The sequence below is a fragment of the Zeus faber genome (genome assembly GCF_960531495.2).
Source record: "Zeus faber genome assembly, chromosome: 9".
NCBI classification, from domain to species: Eukaryota; Metazoa; Chordata; class Actinopteri; order Zeiformes; family Zeidae; genus Zeus; species Zeus faber.
This window is the reverse complement of record NC_137197.1, coordinates 22,936,959-22,953,727: the sequence shown is the minus strand read 5'-3', so window position 1 is coordinate 22,953,727 and position 16,769 is coordinate 22,936,959. Positions and strand designations below refer to the sequence as shown.

At 44.7% G+C, this 16,769-nt stretch overlaps 1 protein-coding gene across 2 annotated transcripts in view; it reads right to left on the bottom strand.

Moving 5' to 3' along the window:
- The window catches only part of b3glcta (beta 3-glucosyltransferase a), a 64,978-nt gene that overhangs the window by 9,055 nt on the left and 39,154 nt on the right, over positions 1-16,769 (bottom strand). Inside the window, exons 5-11 of one of the 2 annotated variants that reach the window (XM_080007247.1) lie at positions 14,739-14,815; positions 14,089-14,200; positions 12,794-12,930; positions 12,637-12,700; positions 11,558-11,677; positions 7,824-7,893; positions 6,711-6,824 (exon numbers count right to left, since the gene is read on the bottom strand). In XM_080007247.1, coding sequence (XP_079863373.1) covers positions 6,711-6,824; positions 7,824-7,893; positions 11,558-11,677; positions 12,637-12,700; positions 12,794-12,930; positions 14,089-14,200; positions 14,739-14,815 — 694 coding nt within the window. The remainder of the gene's footprint in view (positions 1-6,710; positions 6,825-7,823; positions 7,894-11,557; positions 11,678-12,636; positions 12,701-12,793; positions 12,931-14,088; positions 14,201-14,738; positions 14,816-16,769) is intronic. The other variant, XM_080007248.1, reaches the window with a different exon arrangement.

The window sequence follows — 16,769 nt, the reverse complement described above, 5'->3', positions numbered from 1 at the left end:
GCGGTTTGGTGAAGGCGACTGCCTCCGCGTCGGGAGACGCTCATGTGGAGACGAGCTCCAATCGTCTTTTCATTGATTTGTTTTTAGTTTGTGCATTTGTTTCGTCCTTTTTCTGATCTGCTTTTTTAAAAAACGTTTATCGTCACGTTAAGTCACACCTCGCCATTGTTCTGGCATTCACACGCTCCGAGCCGAGCGTGTGAATGCCGGAAACCGCCGCCGCACGCCACTTGCGTTGATGCGCATTTGACAAAATAAAAACGTTGGAAATCTTTGGAAAGGAGACGAAAGGGATATAACGGAGACGTGGGCAGCGACTGAGGACAGAGAGCTACTCGGCTTCGCGTCGGACCATCCGAATGACTCCCCTCGAGAGCTGGCAAAAAAACCCCAAAAAAAACAAACAAAAAAAAAACAATCTGTCATTCCTTCCTCCCGTCTGGACCCCTGCAAAGCTTCAAATAAAAGAAAGCCTGCCCGCCTCGGCCGCATGCTGCTTCCCGGCGTTACATTTGCCCACCGGGCTTCAGCCACACTCTCAGTGAGAAACTATAAAGCCGGCAACCGACTTTGGCATCGATTACTTATAAAGTATTGAATTGCCGTGGACATTATTTTAATCGCTCATGAGGAACTACGCCCCCAGCAGCCCCCTCCCGCAGACGGCACCGTCAATCTTCGGCAGTTCTCGGGATATTTGAGTACTCCCCTTGGGACAAAGGTGCAGGTTCAGGGTAAAGTCATCATCCCCCCCGTGCCATAAATCTGGGTAATGGCCAAATGCACGCTTCTCTCGGGTGCTTCACGTCTTGAACGTATAACCCGTGTCCAGGGCCATTTCTAGCTTTTTTGCGAGATGTTGTTTGGGGGGGGCCCCTCGTTTTTGAAACTATGGGGGGGGGGGGGGGGGGGGGGTCCGGGGGCATGCGTTCAACGTTTACAGGCATCAATCTGGTGCACTTCAAGAGGGAAAGAGGCTGGATCGGTGAGAAACTCTTAACCTTAAGACCATTTCCAGGGCTCAGAGTGAGGTGGAGGGGTTGGAGCAGTTGGTGCCACATATAAGCGCCTTACACCATCAGAAAGATGGAGAGGCAGCTTGACACTGTATGTCAATCTTTTCTATCATTTACAAGGTAAAAAATAATATTATAATAATTATAATATAATATCTATTTTAATTGCGCCATATAAAATTGTTAATATTTTGATTGTGAAGGGCCATTCCCATGCTCAATTATGTGTGATTAGTTGCTGCACCAAATTGTGGGTTGATACCATCAAAGTGACCACTCGAGAATGGAGAAAAAGGGTCAAAAATCCATGACCTTGAAAAACACCTTATAAAACTTGAATCAATGCTGTGATTCAGTATCAATAACTTTTGAAATGAGGCTGTGGTTAGACCAGAGGTAACGATAGGTCATTTTAAACAGTCAGGTCAAGTTTTAAAAAACACTGTCACATGAACGCAATTGGGCTCTTTGGACTTTTTTGGAAGCCTCTCAGCTGTGTAGCCACGCCCACTTTGTCCTAGTCCATGCCTGTTTGGGTACCACAGTTTGCAGAAAGAGGGAAAAGAAAACAAGGCGAAAATAACCGGCAGGACACGGTGCGTTTAGGGCCCTGAAGCTCATGTGTCAGGCGTGGCTGTAAAGGTGAGACGCTTGCTGTTCTGACCAGCCCATTTTCATTCAGACATCTTGATGTGAGAGGTCACGGGACCCGTTTGCAAATCCATTTACTTTTGTCAAAAAAAAAAAAAAAAAAAGAGCGGCGACCTCGGAGCTATGTTTGGTCTGGAAGTCTAGTTTCCACAGATAATGGAAGCTTAAAAACTAAGCTCGCGAGAGCTCGTCAAAATAAAAGCCCCCTAGTGGCGTCGGGGGCCCTCTGCAACCGCATTGTCCATAAGAAACAGCCCTGTTCGTGTTGTTTGCGTTCAGGAGCCTTTTTGCTGCAAGCTAAATATCCCCCTGAGACACAACAAAGACCTGAACTGAACTCAACTGAACTGAACACGGGCTGTAGAAAGGATACATTTCAATATCCCTTAACCTCTGTGACGACTTCCAGCTCTTCAGAACAAAACGTCATTACCGTGCTTTATGTCATTTGGAAAAACAATTCTGTCCCAAGTGACTTATAAATAAGCACATTTGTCAGAAGCGGCGGAACGGACGCGGCATCGCAGCCAAAGCCTTCAATGTGGACTAATGACTGTTGAAGGCTGGGGGGACTCCAGTGTTTGGAACCCGAGAAACCGCAAACTGGAAGGCAACCGATTTTCGCGGTTGCAGCTCCTGCTCTCTGAAAGCGTATGTAGCACAAAATATTATCATATTAAATGATCGCCCCCCCTCTTGCAGTCTTGGCTCCTCTGCTCTGCAGCACTTATTACCGGGTCACAGAACCGGCAGAGATGCCGCTGCTGCCAAGCGTAACTTTCGGGATGTATCTGCAATCAAAATAATCAGGATCTGCCGCCGGCCCGCGGTTCATCAGGCTAATGGAGAGGTGGATCCTGAGCAAATGCGATCCGGGAGCAGCGCGGGATCAGAGTGTGCCGCATGCAACGGGCGAAACACCAGTATCCGCGCAGACAGACGGAGAGTGTTTGCATGACTTCGGGAGGAAACGCCAACTGGCGCTTGTTCCTGCTTCAACTAAAAAAAAAAAACTAAAAAAAGGAAAAAAACACATTAACATGGACCACAGCGACGCTGCACGCGTCGCATTTGTTTTTCCCGAGGTGTCGCGCGGAGCGAGGGAACGTGGGCCGCACGCGCCGCACACATTTCGTTGTGATTTGTGGGTTGACATCATAGCGGCTTTTTTAAAAAAACATAAAAATAAAAAAATAAAAATAAAAAGGCCAGCCATCTTTATTCCAACTTTTGGAAGGGCTCAGCTCTGCCAAAGAAGCAGCCGAGCGCAGCGCTTTTTTTTAAGAGCGCCGGCATTCTGAGCGCCATGTGGCTGCCTGAGGAAAACAATCCATAATGGAATAGAAAATACACCGTATTATGGGGTATCTTAAAATAAAAAAATGAAAAAGCTGAAAAATATATCAATGAATGTACATGGGGTGAAAAATAATTAAAAGTTTTTTGAAAGTCTGTTGCTTATTTTAGTTGCACAGCAGAGTTTTTGGCAGTTTCCCAACCGTTTGTCTTCCATGGCACACGTTTTAAATTTAATAATCCCACGGAGGTCAATTAAGCTTGAGCGTGATGAGCACAGAGCTGCAATCCTAGCTGGAACTGATGCATTAGTGCAGCCTTACAAATTTTGATCTTGCAACACGAACCACTTTCCTTCTTTTTTTTTTTTTTTTTTTTTGGTGTTCACGGTGCACAGTTGGTTGAACAACACCGGGGTTGGGGGACTCGGCGTAAATGTAAACCATCGCTGCGGGTTCCAGCATAAAAGGGTTTCGGGAAACTCTTGAGCTTGTGACTATTTCTCCACATTTCGGAGGCTTCCGGACCCTCAAGACGACTCCGGCGACCGGGACGAGGCCGGAGGGGGAAGCAACACCGGACGGGACGCGACGTCCGCAAACTCCTGGATTGGAATTCACTCTGGACCTGTTTTCCACCGCAGGTTCCCTCTGCACTGTGTGAGGCTTTTTTTTTTTTTTTTTTTTTACTATATCCAAGGCAGCAAAAATCTAAAGATGTGACCAGGAGGGGCTCGCGCATTTACACTTTTTGTTTTAAACTGCCCTGTTGCAAACGCTTGCATCACCTTTTGGTGACTCTCGTGGATCCCTTTGGAACTTCAAGGGTAGAAGTTTGTTGATGTCACCATTTGAAGCCGCTCTGATTGTAGTTAAAATATCACCCAGACGCGTCCGCGACCGACGTGAAAATAAAATATACACACGTACGTAGGTTTCCTCCACATTTCTCCGGCAGGTCGGCTGACAGGTCATTCATTCCAGATCCCGGGAAGCACGACCGAAACGTACACGGAGACGCTGACGCGAGAATAAGATGCAGGGAAGACGCTCGCACACCTCCGCGAGGCCGGCGGATAAACAGCTTACTGCGAGCTGTTTGTTCCAGCCAAATGCCAGCGCATACATATGGAACGGCGGCCGCTCTGCGCCGCTTGAATAACGGAGGAGACAATCTCTCCGCTGCGTGTTTCATTTGCGTGGCTTTTTACATTTTTTTATTTTATTTTTTTATGTCAAACTCCAGGTTCTGCTTCCCTCCCCCCTGCCCGGCTTCCTGCAAACGCCGAGAGCACCACAGGCATCTTATTCCAAAGGTGTGATAATACCAAGAGCCACATGACTCATGCAGATATAGGTCAATATGAGGAGGAAAAAATATATAATTAACAACAATCAGATGGTAGAATGTAGAGCTGCCTGCCTTTTTATCTCACACAGAGGGGAGGAAGGGAAAGAACAACACGCGTTGTTGACAATTTTACAACAATACTGTGCAGGTCACACATAAACCTGTATATATCAACATACGCATCCATCTATCCATCTATCCATCCATCTATCCATCCATCTAGCCATCCATCTAGCCATCCATCTAGCCATCCATCTATCTATCTATCTATCCATCCATCCATCTATCCTTCTATCCATCCATCTATGCATCTATCCATCATCCATCCATGCTTCCATCTATCTCCCATCTCCAGCCACGGGAGTATGAGGCGCAGTATGAGTATAATTACTTATGATCAGTAATTCATGAATTTATGAATAAACCAAATTCAGTCTCAGAATAAATAAGTAAATAATGTGTGTGTGTGTGTGTGTGTGAGAGAGAGAGAGAGAGAGAACGATAGATGCCTGCGTACCCTTTTAACACTGAATTTCAAATTATTTATTTAAAATGACACCTGCTTCTCTTAAGTATATATTGCTCCCCCTCCCTCCCCCTCTCTCCCTCTCCCTCTCCCTCTCCCTCTCTCTCTCTCTCTCTCTCTCTCTCCCTCTCTCTCTCTCTCTCTCTCTCTCTCTCTCCCCCTCTCTCCCTCTCTCCCTCTGTGATGCTGCGCTGGGTGTAAACGCTCGACAGCGCAGCATTAATGACGATCCCTTGATCATCGGCCTCAAAGGCAAAGCACTTCCACGATCGCCTCCCGCTGCTCAGAAACACAGCGCTGCGCCTGGTGGAGCAACAGCGATCTGCGGGTGGTGTTATTCCCCTCACGCCGGGGGACGCCAGCCGTTGGGGGGGGGGGTGGTGGGGGGGGGGTGGGGGGGTGTTGTTAGCGGTCCATCAGACACCACAAATGGTACCAACTTGGTAAACAAGTTATTCGTTGTCTTCTGTTATTTGTTTTCCCCCAAAAACCTTACTCTTCCCTCGCCAACCCGGGTGAACGGCATCAGAATGTTTTAAATTCACGGCGCCACCATGATTTCCTCATCCATCGCAGCTCGTTCAATTTAAGGGATGAAAGGTCATCGGTTGACTCCTGAGATTTAAAAAAAATCGGGTTAAGGTAAAAAATACAGAATTTTTTTGTCTTACTTTAAAATAAAATGATCTAAATAAACAAATAAATAAATAAATAGATAAACAAACAAACAAACAAATAAACAAAAATACCAGTTTTCCTTTAATAGGAAAAGGTTTTACTCGAATTGCATACATGCACAAGACGCTTCCACTTGATTATTCAACACGTTTTGATGTGACTGTAATTCTCTTAAAACGTGGTTTCTCGCAGAACGTCTTCACGCCCTGGGACACGTTCCAGCAATGCAGCAACTTAACAGGCAAATCCTCATTAGGGTTACAATGTTAATGTTAAAGTTAATTGCACATATTAGAGGCTGCGCATGCATCTCGATTTGATTAGATAAGATCTAATTCAATGTAGTTTAATAATCTCCGCGGGAATTAAGGTGATCACAGAGGCCCGAAAATAATGCAGGGAGGAAATATGAGCAATAACAGCCAAGGTCGATTAACACAGGAACATAAATAACAGTAATGGAAATAACCGACTAATAAAATACAAATGAGACCGTTAAACACAACATTATGTGTAAAAAGGCAAAAGAAAAAGGGATGAAAACAGATGAGGATATTACAAACAGTCAAAGATCTTTAGAAGTTTAAACGTGTCAAGTATAAATGCATGTGCGGATTAGATTGCAGCACGACCCGAAACAAACGCAAATGGAAAAAATACTAAATGCAATTAGTACCTCAAATTAGACTGGGGATGCGCTTTACATATGACAATTAGTAGATATTTCTAAATGTTATAATTTGCAGTATTAGCATTAGTATGGAAGCAAACAATGGGTTCTGCTGCCACTAGGACGAATAAATACAGAGATAAATACTAAATAAAGATTATTTTATGAACGATCAATGTATTTGCGTTACGCATGTGCTCCACTATGCTTGTCAACATTGTTGGTGGCGGGGTCCGCCACACGCGACAAGTCGAACGGCAGCCGTGGTGAATTTGATAAAGCAACGTAGCTACTGTAGTTGTGGTCAGTAAAACGTCGATATGGATCAAAAAGACAACAAAAAAATAATATTGCAATTTTGAATGGAATTATGGGACTTCTGTAATGAAATCCACCCAACACAGAAGATCCTACAGATTTCCACTTTACATTTCAGCTTAAATATCTTTATTGCAAAAAAAATATATATATATATATTTTTTTTTTCTTTTTTGCGACTGAGAGCAGAGAAAACAACACTCACCTCTTTCTGTGTTGGGAACTCCCAGGTTGATGGTGGGGATGGAGGGGTCGGCGTGGTCGCTGTAGAACTCCAGATGAGAGGCGTCGCCCTCCCAGGTCTTCTTCACCACCGGGACTGGACGGAACAAAAAGGCCGAAAAACAACATCCATCGATACAAGCAGAAGGAAAATTCCACAACAAAAAAAGCTCAGTTTCAGCTTGTTACTGGTTGAAAGACGAGGAGCGAGACAGGAATCAGGCTCAGACAAGTTGAAACCATTGTAATATTTCCATTACATCCTCTGAAACGACATCACAGAGGTCAAATGATGACTTATTGTGACCTCCTCACTGCTGCTTTTGGGGGATTTGGAAGAAATGTTTTAAAATAAGTTTGATATTGAATCACGATTTTTTTTTTTCTCTTATTGTTTTCTCTTAATTCTAAAACTCCCCAGTCAAGAATCAAGAAAGAAAAATCTATCACGCAGATGGCTTACCCAATAATAATAATAATAATAATAATAATAATAATAATAATAATAATAAATAAATAAATAAATAAATAAGTACAAATCTGCTTTATGAACAGTAGTGTTTAAAATCACCTGAATTGTTTTCAATAAAGCTAAGTAGACACAGACAGAAGTTAAAAATTTCTCCCCTTTCATGTTGTGATGGAAGAACACTGGGTAATTATACTATTAGAATATTAGAAAAACCTTCATGGAGTCAATTAGAAAAAATACCGACTTTGATATGAAAGTTTGTTTTCATGTAATCTTAGTGACGCATCAATAAGTAATACATTACATTTTGTGGCGACTGGCAGAGGAGACAGGAATTAAGATCACTCAGATAATCAGCGCGTGTGAAGGTAAAGCAAACAAAATCGGATTCTACTCGCTCAACCTTCAGCGCCTTTTAAGAAGTAAACACTTTCTAGAAAAATATCAACATAAAAATAAAAATATAGATATTTTTCCAACACCGAGGTGGTACATTTTTTATTAATTCCTCCACACAGGGAATCCATCATGTAGAGGAAACTTTTTTTTTTTTAATCAGGTTGATCACAAACTTGATGAACAGACTTTTCGAGGCGCAGCGGCGACGACGACGGAGTGACTCACCTCGCTCGCTGTGGAACTTCCGACACGTTTTCACAGCGACAAACACGTCGGCGCCGTCCACGGCCTTTCCCTTTACGAGGCGGGGAGAGAAGGCAGGGGGTACGTCTAAGTTATCGTTCGGCTGAAGGTCATCGTTTCATGTTCCCTCCGTCGCGGCGGCGGATGGCGTCTGCTCAGCCGTGAAATTATTCATGTCCTCGGGTTCTCTTTGGCTTTGCTGTTGCTTCTGAAGCTGCGGGGAGGCCGCACATCCTGCTGATAAGCAACAGATCTGGCAACCCCCAGACTTTATGCAAAATGATGTGAACGGCACATCGGCTGCATAGCAATGCACTGGAAACAAGGATGGCAGCACTTCAAGAGTGTAAAAGATGATATATATATATATATATATATATATATATATATATATATATATATATATATATATATATATATATATATATATGTGTATATGTTTTTGTTGATTATTAAAATTTTCTGTTTTATGTATTTATTTATTTTAGTTTTGTTTTGTTGTTATCATTAGGGTGTATTGTGACACATTTTTATTGTACGTTGTATATTTTTAGGTTATTTCCTGGTTTATTGTTTCCCTTTAATTGTTAAGTGTGTAGTATATTGCCAATGTTTTTTGTTGCCAATCCTCGAGATAATTTAGGTTTATTTCCCATTGTACCATATGTATTGTACCATTATTTTCTATTTGCATTGCTTCATTATTATTGCCTATCCGTCTGTCTGTCCATCTGTGTATTTTTACAGTTATACTAAAAGTTATTATAGAGTAATATTAAAAAACAAAGTGTCCATCAAGTCCACTTTCATGTCAGTAGGCGGGACTGTCACCGAAAATTTATCACATCAATCCGATGACCAAGTCTCGCTGTGTTGCCCGCAGAAAAGAAACTTTTCAGAAGTTTCGCCAGAGCGCATAATTCATTTTTTGACAATAAAACAACCGGGGGGAGGGAATAAAAGCCAAGGTTGACCATGGACCTACTGGAACTGTATTTCTCCCTTGAATTGACGGAATGATGAGTCAAAAGAAAAAAAAAAGTGCTTCTCTTTCTTCGAGTCCTTTGCAATCTTAGATGTCATTCTGCCAGCATCTGGCGCAGGACACAGCTGATGGAGTCGGTTCAGCCAGGTCCTGGGGGCTGCACTGGGGGGCGTCGTCACATTCCAGCAGGTGGGACATTGTCTGTACTGCTCCACAGCCACACGTGTCCTCTGTGTGGTAGTTCCATGTCTTCAACAGTGCTTTGCACCTCCCCTGCTCCACCCGCAGTCTGTTGAGGGTCTTCCAGGTCGGCCATGGGAGGTCGTGTCCGCTGGCGAGGCATTCAGTTGGTGTTATTCCTCTCTCCATCCATTCTTGGGCTCGGGTGTTGAGTTGGTGCCATTCAACACTCCAGATGATGGTCCGTGCCATTTCTTTGGTGGGCTGGAGAGGGGGGACTGCAGGAAACTGGCTCTGGATTCCAGTCTGACTGGGGGTGCTGTGTGTCCGTACAGGGGGTGCCTCATGTCAGACTCCTGTGCTCTCCGCTCATCTTGGGCGACGGCGGACCGTCTGATGTGAGGGGGGGCAATTCCGGCAAGTGCATAGAGGCACGGGACTGGCGTTGTCTTTGTGCAGATGTCGTGATGCGGCAGGTGTCGTTGAGGGCCGTGTCCACCAGTTTGGTGTGGTGGGAGCGGCTCCAGCTTGAACATGCATACTCAGCTGTGGAGAAGCACAGGGCTAGGGCCGTTGCACGGATGGTTGGTGGATCAGCGCCCCACTTTGAGTTGACCAGTTTGCGCAGGATGTTATTGCGGGTGTTGACCTTGGATTTGTGTTCTGAAGGTGGGTTTTGAAAGAGAGTGTCCTGTTGAGTGTGACTCCAAGGTACACAGGATGGGGATGGTTCAAGAGTTTGTGGCCATCCCATGGGATGCTCAGTTATTTTCCTGCATCTCGGTTTTTCAGATGGAAATTGCATAGCTGGGTTTTTGATGGGTTGGGTTTCAAGTGGTTATTATTGTAGTAGGCGGACATCTCTTGGAGGGCACTTTCCAGGACGGGTTCGATTTTATGGAAGCTCTCTTGTTGGTTGGTGATGCAGAGGTCATCAGCATAGATGAAGCGGCAGCATTGTGGGGGGAGTGGTTGGTCGTTGGTGTAGATGTTGAAGAGAAGCGGGGCCAGTACACTGCTTTGTGGTAGGCCGTTCTTTTGGTCTTTCCATTTGCTCTTCTTGTCGTTTAGTTGAACGAAGAAGCGCCGGTTGTTGAGGAGACTTTTGATGACTTGGCAGAGGTCGAGGTCGCCAGTCATGTCCAAAAGTTTCCTGATCATGGCGTGGTGCTGGACAGTGTCATAGGCAGCGGTGAGGTCTACGAAAGCTGCTCCGGTGATGAGTTTGCACTAAAAACCATCCTCAATGTGTTGGGTGAGGTTCAGTAGCTGCCCAGCACACTGAGCGGCCAGGACGGAAACCGGCTTGATCTTTAGTGAGCTTGGAGTCTATAAGTGATGTTAGGCGTTGGAGTAATAGCCTCTCATAGAGCTTTTAGGTTATGCAGAGGAGGGAAATCGGTCTGTGGTGATGATGGGTCCTTTTCCGGGTTTGGGGATAACGACAGTCTTGGCTTTTCTCCATACGGGTGGGATGGTTTTCTTTGCCATGCATGAGTTCAGCATTTCTAGGAGCCAGGTCTTTGCTTTAGGTCCCAGGTGCTGTATCATTTCCGCCAGTACATCATTGATTCCTGCTGCTTTCTCGGGTTTCAGCGAGCACATTGCTGCTTCAAGTTCTTCTGGATCGAAGGGCTTGGTAAGGGCACTTGCTGGTTGTGGGTGGTCTGGTACCGCTGTCCGGCGGTATTCTCCTGTGGGTCTGCGGCGAGTTTGGCTGCGCCCGTTTAACACCAGCTGTGCTGCGACCGAGTTTGCTGTGACTGTTGTAAGTGTGGGTGGTGTGGTATGTTCTGCACCAAGGCGGCGAATCGTGTCCCACGCCTTCCTGCTGTTGTTGGTCATGTTGGTGTTTTCTATCAGCTCCTTCCAGACTTGACTGTGGTCTTCCCCGACGTTGTTTAGTAGGATCTCTCCGAGTTCAGTGGTGGTGGAGGAGAAAGGGTCCTCGTGGTATGCCGTATGGTAGGCTTAGAGTAGGTCCCTAGATGTTTCTGACAACCCAGGGATGTACTCGGTCTGGCATCCTCTTGGGATATGTCGGCTGGCTGACCTTTTTAGCAGGTCTGTAAACGTGGTATAGCTGTTGGGGTGTGGCGAGATGCTGGGAAAAAAAGTGCTTACATTCATTCATTCATTCATCCATCCATCCGGGGGAACGGCTGCCTTTCAGAGACTAAATGAAAAGTGAATATAGAGTGATGAATGAATGATGTCAATAGGGGGAGATAAACATCCGTCATGCAGGATCAACACCTTTAACAATGGGAGAGCGTGTCCTTCACAGGGCGTCCATGACACCAACGAGGCGCTCTTCCTCTACTTTATTTATATATATATATGGATATATATATATATATGGATATATATATATATGGATATATATATATATATATATATATATATATATATATATATATATATATATATATATATATATATATATATATATATATGGATATATATATATATTTTTTATCTTATTTACTTCCTATGAAAACCATCAGTGTTAGATACAACAAGCCACACGCAGGGAAAGGCAAATACCCACACATGACGGAGGCCCGGTGCTGACGGAGGTGGCGCAGTGCGAGTCCCTGGGGGCGGTGCAGAGCTCGGGGACGGCGGTGAGAGACGGACCCTTCCCGTTGTCCCAGATGTACAGAGCGATCTGGAATGAGCCAGACGGGTACAGCGTCACCCCCACCCACCCGAAACGTCTCAAACCACACCAATGTCTGCCGGGGGAGCATAGGAAATATCTCCCCGTCTTAATAAGAAAGCGATAAGACATATTGGAGAGTTCTACCTCTCTTATTGATGACAAAAGAGCGTCTAGGATGAGGTAAATAAATAATAAATAAATAATAAAGGGGTGGAAACACCAGCAGAATGCATAATGTATTTTTAAGTACTTTTGCAAATCCCCAGGGCCACAGACAGACACCTCCTTCAATTTCCCTTTGTCGGTCCACATTTCTCAATATGCACGTAGAGGATTCGCACGTCCACTGATTTCCTGATCATTCTGGCACAAAAGAAGCTCCGCGAGCTGCGTAAATTTCCTTTTATAATATTCACATTTCACTCTATTCCCCTGGTCCGAGATTCGTAACCATCCTCATTTCCTAACTTAAAATGCGTGTACTGCATCTCTGCATTTACGCCCAAAATAATAATAATACAGTAGAACCCACAGCATTTTAATAAATAATGAAGACCAGGACACCGTGTGATGTAGGATAAAAACCACCGAGTGCAGTCTGACTGGGCTGGCGCCGTTTCCACCCTTCAAACTCCCTTATTCCCTCCTCTGGTAACATTCCTCGGCTGTTCCCTTGCGAAAATAAATAAATAAATAAATACAACAAAACTCGACGCAGCACCATGACAATCGTGCAAGGTAATGAGATTTTGCTTTAAGGGTAGATGAATTTCATGCTCCACTCAATGCGCAAATGGAAAAAAAAAAACAAAAAAAAAAAACAAAAAAAAAACCCAGAAAAGTAAACGAAAAAGAGAAAGAAGGAAGGTTGGCGTTTCTGTGGGAGCGGCGGACAGGGAGGTTGTCAGGGAACCTTACAGATAGAAACACATGGACAACACGCCCGCATCGGCATATTTTCCTACCTCGTGCTTCAGGTCAATGGTGAAATCTGATTTCAGAGGCTGCTCCCTGATTCTGTTTGCGAGGCTAAGAGAGAACAAAAAACCAGCTTGTTAGCGATTCTCCAGCGCCGCGGCGATAAGGAAAGTGCCGAAGGAGGCGCGGTGGCCTGGAACTCACCGCTGGAGCAGCGGGACGCTCAGGGCCCAGGCGGCGGCGAAGTCGGGGTATTTGAACACGGAGGGGTTCTCCGCGAAGGCGTAGTGATGGATGATGGTCGACTCCTCGTCGTGAAGCGGCTTCCCGAGGAACCACTCCTGATAAATGGACGCAGTGTCGGTGTTAATACATATTAGTGCTCTTTCATTCAACTGTGGGAAGACAAATCTGTGATTTACAACGCATGGCTTTGTGTGTATAGACGAGAGTTAAACACCCTTACTCCTCTCGAAACTACACAACACAAATCCTATATTGAGATATATATATATATTATACAAAATTTTCATTGTGGCTTAGTAGTTGATAAACTACTGTGTAGATTGTATGGAGTCCAAATAAAGCTCCACAAATATAACATACTGTATATCTTAAAATGTATAACAAATATAAACAACAATTACTATTATTATTATTAGATATAAATATTATTATTTTTACCGATGACATGCAATTCCGGCACTGACCCATAGGTGAACTCCAGTTTAACTAAGGAACCCCTGATATTAAATGACCTATGTTTTCGTGTTTGAAATTCATTGTGTTTAAATGGAGGGTCCCAAAAGACACAATAACATTTTTTCTTTTAAGTTAATTCGGAAATGAATCATTATGCCAGGCCCAGTTTGGAAGATACATGAAGATCTCCTTGAAATGTTACGCATATCATTTTTTGTGGGAGTCTTGACAGGGATTTGATGATTTTGTAAAAAAAAAAAAAAAAACAACATAATTTTTATTTAATTTGTTTTCCATTTTGTGTGTTTGAGCAGGGTTTTTTTCCCCAAATACAATCAAAACCATGTTTGTCTTTCAAAAATAGCCTGCGGAGCTTTAATTTATCTACTTCCTCTTTAATCTGCAATCTGAGCGTTATTATCACGTACAATTAGGAGACGAAAACACGCAAAAATCAAACTGTGAAGAATGTTGAGGCTGGACAAAGAGGTAAATCGCGGCAACGTGTCATTTTAGGACGGCCGCCACCATTAATATTTATCCATCATGACCCACTAGTAAAAGAACAAAGCACTAAATCAAATTTAGTCTTTACACAACACCAAAACCTATTTCATGACAAGAGAAGGAAAAATGAAATTGGGTCTCTGGGAAAAATAAATAAATAAATACATAAAAAGCGGGGCTGCGGTGATTGATGTGCAGGACTGCTCTGTCCTGACTGAACGGTAAAACCTATCGACGCTCTGGCAGTTTGGGTCACGTAGCCGAGAGGCGCCCGGGCCCGCCCGACTCACTTTCTTCCCGTCGAACCTGGCGAGGACCTTAACGAGTTGGGCCATCTTCACCTCGGTCTCCTCCTCCAGAAACACGATCCAGGAGGAGTTCTTCCCGAAGGAGCTGGAAAAGCTTAAGGGGGCGGGAGAAAAAAAACAACAAAAAAAAAAAACAAGGTTTCAACAAAACGTTTGCACAAAACGCTTTCCCTTTCATATTTAGAATGATTTAACTCGATACATTTGGCGTTGGGGGGGAGACAAGTTTATTATGAAAGTCGAAAGGCGGAAAAATGTGCTTTCCTCAAAGGAAACATTAGATTACAAGTCGTTATTAAACTCTGGATTAACAACACAAAAGAGGAAGAGTAGATAAGATTCCAATTAGTGAGACAGAATGCAGCCTACGATAATTACAGCGGCGGCAAACATCGTTTTATTGCTGTTTGCACTTTGCCAACAGAGTCCAAGAGCGCCCGGCTTTAACCACATAATACAGATAAAAGGAAAGCAGAGGAAATCAATCAGCACTGGAAGTGGTTTAATGTACCGAGTCCGTCCGGAGAACAATTCCAAACCCAACGGGGCCACAGCACCGGAGAGGGTGCGCCGCGAGGGCTTTGACATATCTCAATAAATCCCATTTGGGCACAGAGTTGTGGAGCACTCACTAAGGCAGCAGAGGAAGAATACTCCAGTCACCCTCATTATCTGACAGGGTGTGAAGCAGCGATACCACAGGTGGATTCTGAAAAAGACAAGCAGAGCAGAAAACATTTCGTTAATCAGCTGCACAATGGCTCGACCATGCAGAGGACAAAGGGCCTGCAGCCTGGGCACGGCTGGCAGAGGGGGCTGGCTGGGTGTGAAACCGCACATTCACACCATCCAGTCCCAGCATGCAGCCCCGCGTCTGTCCCCGTCCCAGGGGTCTGGGGAAAGGGCGTTCTCCGCCTTTGATCAAACCCAACCACACCAGACCCAACTTAACCCAACCACACCCAACCATACCCGGCACTATGTCTGTCGCCGGCCTGGGGATCTGGGGGAAATGCTATTCTCTACTTTTGATGACAACCCAGCACCCAACCACACCACATCAAACCACACCCAACTAGTCCCAACCCAGCACCCAACCACATCCAACCACACCCAACTATCCCCAACCCAGCACCCGACCACACCACGACATGACCAACTAAACCCAACCACACCTAACCCAACACCCGACCAGACAACCAAACCCAACCACACCACACCCAACCACACCCAACCATACCCAACCATTCCCAGCGATACTGAACCACCCGTGATTAAGATTCCAGGTGTCGCAAGCCCCATGATAAAGAATAATACCTGTAAACAGTGATTGGTTCACTTGCTGGACTGAGTACAATGTAGCTGGTCACATGGTGTGTAGGCCCATTAGGGTATTGACAAATTTTGCTACTTGGGTATTTTCTGTCGGGTTAAAATCCTGAAAGATGACAAACTATGAACTGTACAGTGGTAAAAATAGTCCAAAATGTGTCATCCACCAACCAGGAGGATGCAGCATGTCAAGAAAAATTGCCATTCTTTCTCATTCCTGCCACTAGAGATGAACCGTATTCACCCCGGGAGTCAAGTCCTTCCACGCTGGTGGCGACAATCGAGGCAATAAATCTCTGAGTTCACATTGTGTATTATGGCAAACGAAGTACTCTAAAGGGGTTCAAGGAGAAGCCTCACTCTATTTCAGCTATCGATACAGGTTATTCTCCAGCCTCGTTTCACCCAAGGCGTTGAAAAAAAATATAAAAAATGGTCCCAAGCAAGCTCTCAGTGCTGAAGGAGGAATGCAGAGGGTCTGTCAGGGAGTTTCACACTGTGAGGAAAACAAAGCGGCAGAATGTCAGAGCCCGTGGTTCATTACAACACGGTCGGCTAACGCAGAACGCCGGGGGAACATTCTCCTCAGAGACCTCCACGTCTTTGTGCAATCTCTTTGATTCCAGGTTTATAGTTTGACACTGTTTGTTGTTATTAAACACCATTAGTACGTTGGCATTTGTTTACACTGATCTAAGACGGGCGTCATCGAAAAGCTCAGTTCATAATAAAACCGAAAGTGAATTAGTCAAAACTAGATACTGGAAGTTGATGCTACTCCATGTTAACTTTGTGTAGATACATGTGCACATACAGTAAGTGTAAATTATTTTTAGATCTCATTTAACTTTTCATCTCTTTGCTGACTTGCAGTGTGTTTGCTGCTGTGACATCTGAAAAAGTGTTTTTATTCTTATTACACGGCTCTGTGAATACTCGATTCCGATCGGTCCGATTGGTCCGATTGGTCATTATTTCTGTTAATAATGACCGTTGCCACAGGCAACCACGTGTCCGCCTGGTTTCATGTCCTCCTTTCACTCCGCCTCACACTCATTCTGTTAGAAAGACTGGAAAATATGAATGTGGATATGTCCAATCTCACTGTGGCAGTTCCGCCTACCACGCGGCACCCAAGGAGCGTTTCAGGCACCTCCGACCCAGGACCTCCGGCCCCCATCCCCACACACACTGAGATGTGTGGGGATGGGGGTTTTACCTGCTGCTCGTTAGACCAACAAACGGGCGACAGGTATGCAGCCACTGTGTGGCTGCTCAAAAACAAAACAAAAAAAAACCCATCATAACCGCCAGCTGTTAATATTTTCCTA